The sequence below is a fragment of the Diaphorina citri genome, unplaced genomic scaffold (genome assembly GCF_000475195.1).
Source record: "Diaphorina citri unplaced genomic scaffold, Diaci psyllid genome assembly version 1.1 scaffold3467, whole genome shotgun sequence".
Classification (NCBI taxonomy): Eukaryota; Metazoa; Arthropoda; class Insecta; order Hemiptera; family Psyllidae; genus Diaphorina; species Diaphorina citri.
In genome coordinates this window covers 5,461-16,960 of record NW_007380873.1, presented here as the reverse complement: position 1 = coordinate 16,960, position 11,500 = coordinate 5,461, and the positions used below count along the sequence as shown (strand labels likewise).

The window sequence follows — 11,500 nt, the reverse complement described above, 5'->3', positions numbered from 1 at the left end:
TATTCAGAGCACATGTGTAATTTTCCATTTTAATTTTATTAGCCTGAACACTGGCTAATATTTTACAATGTACCCCAGGTTCACAACGAATGCATTTTTATGTGACAGGGGAAAAAATTCCTCATGAATAGTGTACGAAATCTGTAGCCTTTGACTGCAATTTATGCAAATGTATTGTCTGGACAGGCGACCGTCTGAGATATCATATGATGATTGAAATATGGGGTGGACAGTTGAGTAGCATCTTTGAAAAAGTAGCGACCAGTGGTGGTAAGAGTACAAAATCTGTCTAGCCTTTGACTGCAATTTATGCAAATGTATTGTCTGGACAGGCGAGTCAGGCGACCGTCTGAGATATCAAATGGTGCTTGAAATATGGCGTGGACAGTGGAGTAGCTTCTTTAGGAGTAGCGAATAATGGCGGTATTGTCACAGTGTAAAAAGAAACGTCTCATGACACGGGAGGACAATTGAGTAGCTTCTTTGAAAGAGTAGCGATCACAGTGCGACATTACCACTTTACGAGTGTTACAAAAAGAAAAATAGACCTATAAATGACGACACGGGAGGACAATTGAGTAGCTTCTTTGAAAGAGTAGCGATCACAGTGCGACATTACCACTTTACGAGTGTTACAAAAAGAAAAAGTAAAAATAAACCTATAAATGACAGGAATAGTAAAGACTAAAAAGACTTAAGGAACCCATAGGATTTTTGTAAGAAAAGAAACCTCAATTCTAAAGGTGTGTCTACACAAAGTCGACCGGCCGTCGACTGAAACCGTCCACTTTGCCTCGACAACGTAGATTCACCTCGTCGATCAACGGCCGTAAACTATGTGTGGACACACCTTAATATTGCAATGCACCAGCTGTAAGAAATTAAACACAGTAGCACAGCACAGTTACTTCTGAAGTTTGAAACGTCATGTGACTTTGCAAAGTCAAAGGTGACACCCAGGGCCGGACCTAATGCAATTATTTCACCCAGGGCCGGATCTAATGCAATTATTTGGCCCAGGGCCCGAGCTAATGCAATTACAAAGGTGTGCGTCAGTTGAATATTAGATTAGCTTCCTTTCTGACTTTCCAGAAGAGCTTTCATTATTATCGCTTACCCCAAGCTATACCATCAACCTTTTCTTTATCTTTGTGTTTCCGTTCCTCTTTGACTTTACTACTCGTTAAAGTTTCTCTTTCTTGAATGTGCTGTGTCTCTCCCACTCTGAACATTTTCTCTTTGATGTTTGTCTATTTTCATTTTCTCTCTCTTCTTTCTCCTTTTAATGTTTTCTTTACCTACTCATTCTGATGGTTCCTTTTCTTGGATGTGATGTGTCTCTTCCCACTCTCTTCATCATTTTCTCTTTGATGTTCTTTCCTCCAGCTTCTTATTTTCTTCCTTTTGCTCTTCTTTCTCTTCTTCTCTTTTTAACGTGTTTCATTCAAACCGGTTTCTACCTTATGTATTTATGTAAAATACCTACCTTCTCTTGATTCTACCTAGATCTAGACTTGTACCACCTGACATCAAAGTTTGAATGACAAAAATTGTACTCAATAAAAACAAAACTACATTCAAAATCAACACGCCGACTTCCATCGCAAAGGTACTGGACCTTTTGATCATTTGAGAGAGACTTGTTCAAATGAATCACTGACTTGAAGGTCTCATAGAACGTAGGCCATTCCCGTCGGTCGCCACTGAAAAATGGCAGATCTAGCCCCCCCTCTCTCTCTCTATGTCCTGTTTTATCAGAAGCAACAAATATATTCATGCATGTATTGTATTATACTAAAACTTATGTTATTGTTAAAAAATAAAGTAAAAAAACAATTTAATTCAATCAATGTGCACAAAATCAACACGCCGAATTCCGTTGCATTCTCAACACGTTCGCTGCCCCGTTCACATTCACAGGTCTTCACAATCTCGACTCCCTGGTCCTTGCGCACAATCAACTGCGCACGATTCCCCCACGCGTGTTCGCCCATCTGCCCCTCCTCAACTCTCTGGAACTCGATGGCAATCATATTCACACCGTGGACCCGGCCGCCTTCTCAGGCCTCGAAGGTAAGCGACTCATAGGAGAGAAATGACTTCTTTTTTTTTTATCATTATTTTACTTTTTTAATAGCTAAAGTGTAGTCCTAAATACCTTTTTTCCAGTATTGCCCTGAACGGATAATCCGAAGCATTTATTACAGAGAGAACCCTAATGGAAATATGGGCCTGAAAAACGGCCGAACCCAACCTTCTGGAAACACGGTCCTGGAACATTTTCTTATCTTCATACCTAATTACTAAATCTATCCAATCTCCGACTTTTTCCGAAATCTCAAGTCCTGAGAAATGCGAATTGTTTATTGAGGTTTTTCAAAACTTTGGCCTTAAATAGCGGCCGAACCGCACATTTCACTAGAGCAGGGGTTCTCAACCTTTTAGTAAACACGTACCACTTGAAATTTTCAGAGATTTTTACGTACCACCTTATATTTATATATGGCTAGCAAGGTGGAGGTTGCAAGGTCGAGACCCACTTAGGTATGACATTTTTTTAATGATGTTTCTTGATTCGTTCAATAATAAAACATGATCAGGTCTACCTGATAGTGAGTGGCTGGCCTAAATAACGCTTACTACTCTCAAGAGAAAAGGAGAACAGTGGGTGGTAATCGGCTAGGGAAGAGAGGACTAAGGGATTTTCTAAACAAAAGGCTTAGGATGAAAGTAAAAACATGGAGGAGTAGATGTAGATTGTAGAACAAGGGATTGGGAGGTAGACACTAGGTAAGGGAGGGACAAAACTTGAATGTAACAGGGCTTGTGACTGGAATCCACTAAAGGGAAGAAAGAGGTCACTGGCGTATATCCGAAACCTGCAACGGTAGGGGACTTTCATGTAGAGGTCCCCAAATATCCTTGATTTGGAGCATTCACTGAGAAAAAAACTAGGGTGCCGGCAGCCCAATCGGGTGACTATATTGAGAAGCTCGACACTACAATATAGCATTCAAACAGCCTTAATCAGGGGAAGTAACCCAATAATAGAGTTCTTCCTTCCTAAACTTGTGGCGCTTTGCCACCATTCTTCTTCTTCTTCTTCTTCCTCTTCTTCTCCTCCTCCTCCTCCTCCTCCTCAGTGTTCAGCCCACGTCAATCTATTGAGAGAGGGGACCCCTGGGCGAAACTTTACGGGACACCACTGAGCTTGGTTCAACCCCTTTCTCCCCTCACAAATCCGCTCCTGAAGGTTAAGGGTATTAAAGCCAGTGACGAGCTAAGTAGGGGATCAAGTATACTTTACCTTTCTCTCTCTCTCCTCTCTTTCTACCTTAACTTTCCCTCCTCGTCTTCCCCTTTATTTCCTTTGTTTTCTGTTTCCACCTCTTTCTGTTTTTTTCCCTTGATTCTCTCTCCTCGTCTTTCTACGTTCTGGTAATATTCAATTGTATGGAAAAAATAGCTACTTACAGACACTTCTGACAAGCGTAACAATAGTACAAATACTTCAAGTACTAGTACTGTGTCAAGTACTATAACAAGTACTAGAAATGCACACTTCAGACTTCAGTGTGAAACTTGAACTTCTCTTCATCTCAGATGGTGATAGTATTTCAACAGCACGTTTTCATTGTCCGTTTAGCCCGTTCTGGACCTGCTTCCATTTCTTTCTCTGGTCACGATCTCTCTATTCCTTCAATCCGGGGTTTGCAATCTCTCTCCATTTGTCTCAGTTTTAAGCCCATGCCTTTATTTCTTGATTAAGGAAAAAAGGAGGCATTTCAATTCTGCTAAGCATATTTAAATACTTGCCACAAATTTACTATCGTTCCTACGATAGTATTCCTACACTACGCTAAATTTAATGACTTGACTTGAACTTGAACCACCAACCTCCAGATTTCCCTCTTCTGAAGCTCGTTTTCGCTCTTTTAGCAGAAAGCGTGATAGCGCCTGTACTAGACCATAGGAAATTCAAGATGGCGCGCCATCGGAGTCGGTTCCGTTTCTGATAAGAAAATACAACTGGACAGCATTGACCAGAAAAGAACCATCCATAAGGCAATTCCCTTATGGATGGTTCTTTTCTGCTTTTTGCTGTCCCACTATTGTGGTCCTGGCACGCTGAGAGATTTGGATTTAGTGGGTAAGAGAACAGTAGAGATGAGTAACGAGTGAGTGCCTGCTCACTTAAGGAGTCAGATCTCAACTCTCTTATTCCTCTGTGTAGAGAGTTGAAGACTGAGTTACATTTACATGTATTGACTCATTGAGTAGTTCAATGATAAACCAGTATTGCAATATCTCCAAATATGTACAGTGTTGTCATTTATTAACAAGCCGCCCCTACCTCCTTGTGATTATTTTCTTCGTGATTTCTACCGCATATGTTGGTACCTCACAACGTGGGATTATTAATTTTGAACTAATTTCATAGGTCTCTATGTACTTTCCAAAGCTATCCCTTTTTCCGAGTAATAACCTAATAAAGCCAATTTTGTTGACTTCAGATAACCCGCTAGTGTGCACATGTGATCTGATGTGGTACAAGGAATGGTCTACCTCCCTGGGAGAGAAGGAAGATGAGCAGATGTCCAGAAAGAGAACCGTCTGTACCCTTGGATCCAGTAATGTTCATCAGAGGTAAGATTCGGAACACAAGACGACCCGTATTTAAATTTAGCGCGTTTCCCCTATCCGATTCAAAACACTTGTTGACCCGTGTTTACTCTATCTTTTCTTATTGGTTCAGGTTAAAAAATAATAATAGGTAGATAATAAAATAAAATCAATGCATTGAGAAAATAACGTATTTTTCTACAGGAGTACACAGTACACTCCTATTAGAGAGTTTTTGCAATCAAAATTAGCGAGTTTTCTTCAAATAACGTTAAACAGTTCAGGTAACGGGACGGTAACTTTCTGTATAAAATAGCTATTTGTACAGAAAAAAGGTACAAAGTATAAAAGCTCGTAGCACCCCTGGGAATCCTGGTGCCCGCGGCATATGGTTTGGGAATCACTGTCCTGTTTCCTTCCTATCCAAATTACTTCGTTAGCTTTTCTTCCTCTGTGTATTGTATAGCAATAGTATATACGTCTGTGCTGTTTTATGTGTTCATTTCGTTAATTAGGTAATTGTGTAATGCACTGGAACATCTAATGCTCCACCAACACCTTGGAGAGAGAAAGAGTGAGTGAGAGGGATGAATGAGAGAGAAAGCGAAAGAGAGAGAGAGCGAGCGAGATGAAGAGAGCGAGAGCAAATAGTCAAATGAAGATAGAAAGATATGATAGAGAGGGAGGGAGAAAGTAAAGGAGAAGAATTGATATGAAAACTATAGTTACCATCATATTACACCTCCAAGCTAATTTCTGGCGTATTCTATCCTCAACAGTTCTCGGAACGCCTGTCTTTCTTCCTTCCCTCTTCGCTTTCGGGACCATAAGACCTTTGCGGTTACAGCCTCTTCCTCTTAAGCCCAAGAGGCAAACCTCTTAGGGGGGAAAAAGAAAAAGAATCCTAGTTTTATTTTTCATTCATTCACTCCTGTAGAATGATATTCTAAACCAGTGGTTCTCAAACTTTTTTGCATGGCGCCCCCTTTGGGCATATTCTCATTTTTTCACGCCCCCCGAACCCCGATACTTTTCAAATTTCTAGATGTACTGCCTTATAAGAATAAGGAGTAAAGGGCAAATATAATTTTGCGACAATGCACCTAAATATTATTTAAGTTTTGAAAAGCTTTTGAACAATATCAAAAATTTGAAAATATTCCTTGGGGATTAATTAAATATTATTGAAGTTTTGAAAAGCTTTTGAACATTATCAAAAATTTGAAAATATTCCTTGGGTATTAATGCGCCCCACTGTGTCCAAATTTGCCCTCGCCTTCGGTACACACGTCAAATTATTTAGGCGTTACTTTGGATTCATCAATCAGGGTAAATATGGAACGCGCACCAAAGATGATTGTGAATGCCAAGAAAAAAATGCTCCAAACCGAATGCAATGCCTGACTTTAAGAGTTAAAAGTCCTCTCTTCAAAACAGTGTATTGCATGCGATTGCGTCATTTGTCTATGGAATAATGATATGTTGCAACCTAATTCAATGTCTTGAGTCAACAAAAGTGAAGATTCGGTTCGTTCTACATACATACAATCCGATAAAGTTGTGATGAAATTCTGCATTCGAAAACGCATCACAGAATGTGAATGAATTGTCTTGATTCATTTATTATTTTGCAGGTATCAATGGACCATGTGTTTCAGGAAAACGTGAATTAATCCGTAAAAGTGATTTAATGATATAACATTCTAGTCAACAATAATGCAACCTAATTCAATGTCTTGAGTCAACAAAAGTGAAGATTCGGTTCGTTCTACATACATACAATCCGATAAAGTTGTGATGAAATTCTACATTCGAAAACGCATCACAGAATGTGAATGAATTGTCTTGATTAATTTATTATTTTGCAGGTATCAATGGACCATGTGTTTCAGGAAAACGTGAATTAATCCGTAAAAGTGATATAATGATATAACATTCTAGTCAACAATAATTCCTCTTCCTTAATTTCTTACCTTAATTTTTATGACTAGGGTTCTTAGACTTCTTAGGGATTTGGAGTGTCTAATATGAATCTAATCAACAATAATTCCTATTCCTTGATTACTTTCCTTATTTTATATGACTAAAGTTCTTAGGGATTTTGGATGTCCAATATGAATCTAATCAACAATAATTCCTCTTCCAGGGAAATCAAACTGAGTGATCTACCCAAGCAGTTGGTCTGCGAAGGAGAAAAAGGAGGCCGCCGCTCTCCAAACTCCGCTCCTTCGGCCTCGCTATCCGGCTCATTCATTGCCCTTCTGGTGGCCGCGGCCGATCTGGTCTGCATTGTGTTCTAATCCATTCGGGCTTCGGGAGACATCGGGTTCCTCCGTATGACATCGGGTTCATGGAAATTTAATTGAGGTATTTTTCTATCTATCTATCTATCAAGAATGGTCGTAAGCGAGTAAAACTTCCAATTTGTTGTGATAATGAATAACATATCGTTAAGAGTGACACTCCAAAAAACCGACTTTTGAAACATTCAAACGGATTTTAGATTTTAATAATAAATAATTGATTAATTTGAATTGAGAAGTAAGAATAGATAGTCAGTAATATCCTGAGAAGAGATAGATAAATAAACCAATAAACCCAGCAATGGAAGACGTTTTCTAATAAACAGCATTTAATTTTTTGTTTATATAATTATTTTTTATCTGAAATAGATACATTATAATCTTATTGTTTAAATATTTTGAATATAAAATACATGTTAAATAATAATTATTACAAAATATACATTAAATTAATCCTTCTTGTATTTCAATGCTTTCCGATAAATCGGGAAAAAGGGTTAATACGTTAATAAGGCCAAAAACGCCGAGCCTGGATCAAATAGGCAAAATTCCAATACGGGCTACGGGGGAAAGAAACTAAATTTTCTTCAGAGCTGAAATGCCTGCTTTAAGTAGAGTATGCAACACGCCCTACAATACGATAATGTACTACTCTTTGTATCGACATAGAAAGTTTTATTTGAAGGCGCAAGATGCACATACCTACTCATATATTCCTATTACTCGCCTGCCTTTCCGAATTTGAAATTTTCGTAGTCTGGCGTACTGTACTCGAGGGGGGCCCCTTAAATACAGCCTTCATTGACAATACATGAATCAGCTCCTACCAGGTTTGATAGAGGGAACTGTTAACTACTGACGTTTTATCGTCCCGAAAGCGAAGTGAGAAGAAGGCCTTTTTTTACTGTTATTATAGCCGTATCCAAGATAAATTGCAGAAACTCCTCTCTCGCTTTAAAAAAATACACATTTTTTCCAAATTAGGATTTTGTATTTTCCTTGAATGGGGAAATGGGATTCAGAAGATTGAAATAGTGGATAACTCAACTAAACTTCCAGAAGAAATTTCGACTCTTGACGATACTCAGTTCTTGAGGGGATCCATCGCCAACGCAAGACCCAAGTTAGGCACCACACAAAAACGGGGAATTTGTGACGTTTGAGGACACGATTTTGGACCTGGAAAAAACCTGATAATTGTCCCCATGGGACAGCCGTGCTCGGTCCACGGTACATAATAATTAGGATTTTGTATTTTCCTTGAATGGGGAAATGGGATTCAGAAGATGTGAAATAGTGGATAACTCAACTAAACTTCCAGAAGAAAAAATCGACTCTTGACGATACTCAGTTCTTGAGGGGATCCATCGCCAACTCAAGACCCAAGTTAGGCACCACACAAAAACGGGGAATTTGTGACGTTTGAGGACACGATTTTGGACCTCGAAAAAACCTAATAATTGTCCCCATGGGACAGCCGTGCTCGGTCCACGGTACATATGTAGTGTGGTCCTAGCTACTGGTGATGGTAAAAATTTAAATATTGGATTAATAAATAAAAACACTATGTATAATTCATCCAAACTTTTTTCTCGCGGATGAATGAGCGGTTTTGAGAAATCCTCTGATTTTGAATTCAAATAGTATTTTTATTACTTAAAATAACAGTTTCTTTTTTAAATATTTTTTTGTTGGATTATTTTTGAAAATATGATGATTATTTTAAAAATAGCTATAGGCATTTTAAGTGTTTCTTTTTACTTTCTAACATGTTACTTTCAAAAGAACATTAGTGCATCTATTGTCACCATTTTTGAAACTTGTACTCAGAGTATTGAAAGTTCTAAATAGTTGTTTTAAAAAAACATATGATTTTGTACATAAACATAGAAGTTACATTTTATGATTTTGATAGCCGAGTGGGACAAAGTCCAATAGTTCGAGACAATTGAAAAGTTATTTCTCCAATGGAGAAAACCATTAGTTTTCGAGATTTTATCTCAAAATCGAAGATAACATATTATATCTAAATTTCTTTATTTAAGTGTTCCATATCTGTAATTTAGTAAATAAATGTCTAAGCTACCTTTCCAAAGAGTACACTTCATATTTCGCTGAATTTTGAAATATTTGTAGTTAACATTTTTGAATTTATTACCTCTGAGCTAGAAAAAAATAATAATAAAATATATAATTAGATTATTATCAAATTTTATTCTACTTGGAAAAAAGCAAACATATCAAATCATATCAATTTTTGTTAAGTATTTTATACATATCAGATGAAATTATTGTAATATATACTATAGTAAAACTTTATCATCGCGATACATATCATTTTCATTATTGTTTTGGATTTTTAAACCTACTAGTCGATTCCGTTAGGGATCGTGTAGCATCCTTGTCACATTTGACAGCTGCATGCCAAATTTCAAGTCTCTAGCTCTTACCGTTCTCGAGATATTTTGTTTACAGACAGACAGAAGGACAGACACACGGACCAATGGCTGAAACTTTGGATTTAGGCTCTAGGGACCTCAAAACGTGTTTTGACACTAAAAACTGACCATCGAAAATTTGACCCGATTACATTAATTTCCTTCCTATAGGATAAGGAAAGTAAAAAATACACCAATTGCCTCAGAGGTAAGATTTTAATGTGAAAGTTAAAAGAGTTAACCTAGGTACGGTTTTTTTTTTTTTTAAGATCACAAAATCCCTAATTTAATTTTAGGTAATACGAAAACTCATTTTCTTTCCATCCTTCTAATGAGAACTTGATCAAGTCCTAGATTACTCTTGTTAATAATGTTATTTTATATTTATTTTGCAGCATTTACATATACCGTATCATATAAAACCAATACATATCATTTTGGAATAGCCATTTAAGTACCTATACATATCAATACAATTTCGCTCGAAATTTTCGACATCAGTTCTCTATATTTATTGTTTTTTGTGTTAATTGTTGTGTCTTTGCATCTTTTATCATATCATTGAAATATTGAATCTAAATCATTTATATTTTATGAGATTTTTATGTCCCTACTTTTTATTTTAACCTTTTGAACTTTTTATTAGGGATATATCGTAACATCCCTGTCTTTGCATCTTTTATCATATCATTGAAATATTGAATCTAAATCATTTATATTTTATGAGATTTTTATGTCCCTACTTTTTATTTTCACCTTTTGAACTTTTTATTAGGGATATATCGTAACATCCCTAATACACTTATCATTTACAATTATATTGCCTAATCTACGTACACTACTGTTTTAATTCTATTGATTTTTATTTTACTAGTATGTAGGTATTTTGATTGTTTTATTTTTCTTTTAATATCGTTATTATTTTCATTCTTTTCTTCTTTGTCTTTTATATTGTACATTTACATTGATTTTAAACATTAGAAAAATAATACATAACAATAATTATGTAAAAATACACACATTAAAATAAGAATAGGTCCTTGAGATGTGATTTTAAAATTCCAACGTGAAAATTAAGTCACACTGAATAAAAGTCAGTTGACCCCTACCTCTATCAAAAATTTCAATGATCTTGTTATGTAGGTAAAATAAGGAGACAAAGGCTAGACGGAAAAACATTTTTCAAATAGACTTTTGTATAAGGGACGTCACTATTATATCGTATAGGTTTTGTTCCTTTTTATTCGTGAAACTTGGACTATTGGACCATGGTATCATTTACCAGTATAGCAGTAGAAAAACAGTCGAGAAAGGGGCGGGGACAAGGGAAGAACGCCAATTCGGTCCCATGACCTTTTTTCTTAAGGTAGTCGACTGCTTGGAGTTTGGGCTACACTCAGCCTCGTGAGGACAATTCAGTAGCTACTTTAATCGAGTAGCGACCAGTGGCGGCAGTACCAGAGTAAAAAGAAAAATTATATGATATGTTGTCATAAATGGTAAAGGAGGCTCTTAGTAAGGCTGTGATATCCACAAAAATTGTGAAGAAGCTTTCAGCTTCACCACAAAGAAATCATGATTTAGATTAGATACTCATTTAGGATTACCATTATTCAATCTGCCATGGAAAAATGAGCGAACCAGGTAGGTAACAAAGATATCACTCTTAAACCCCTTCTCACGTATCGTCCGTTCTTATTAATAGTTTAATCGTTCGCTTCTCATTACTGACTAGTACTACTCATTTGCTTAAGCTCTTCTAGAGCTGATAAGCTAGAGAGTTCAGCATTGCAGAGTTCACGGGTTTAATTCCCTTCTGTGTCTCTGGTGGAATTATTTTCTCACGCGGGAACTACCTGCCAGGTTACCTGCTGATAACACAGGTGTGCCCAGGGGCTTGCAGTAGTTATTGAAGATAGCCAATATCTTAGTTATAGGGTGGCAGGGAATGCCTTGACCACTAGTGACCGAGAGTTCGACTCCAGGCTTTATTTTCCTCCCTTACTGTAGGCCAGACTGCGAAAATTTGGAGCATCCCAGAACCAAAGCTTGAGGCATGCACGCTTCGGTGGGTATTCCGGGCCATAGCGTTACTCAGAAAATAATCGACCCGTACCAATCTAGTTAGCTTGGTTG

At 37.2% G+C, this 11,500-nt stretch overlaps 1 protein-coding gene across 1 annotated transcript; it reads left to right on the top strand.

The window, feature by feature from the left end:
• Positions 1–4,080: 4,080 nt before the first annotated feature.
• LOC103520320 lies at positions 4,081–6,992 on the top strand. Its single transcript, XM_008485409.2, has 3 exons — positions 4,081–4,150; positions 4,515–4,647; positions 6,770–6,992. Exons 1-3 carry the CDS (start codon positions 4,081–4,083, stop codon positions 6,921–6,923), a joined length of 357 nt encoding a protein of 118 aa, XP_008483631.1. The 3' UTR covers positions 6,924–6,992.
• Positions 6,993–11,500: the final 4,508 nt, after the last annotated feature.

What these genes read in the sequence shown, in the direction of transcription:
- LOC103520320 (XM_008485409.2), top strand. Translation starts at nt 4,081, where the DNA reads ATGGTTCTTTTCTGCTTTTTGCTGTCCCACTATTGTGGTCCTGGCACG. An exon ending in GAGAGATTTGGATTTAGTGG is followed by an intron (nt 4,151 to 4,514) that starts GTAAGAGAACAG and finishes TGTTGACTTCAG; the next exon opens with ATAACCCGCTAGTGTGCACA. An exon ending in TCCAGTAATGTTCATCAGAG is followed by an intron (nt 4,648 to 6,769) that starts GTAAGATTCGGA and finishes TTCCTCTTCCAG; the next exon opens with GGAAATCAAACTGAGTGATC.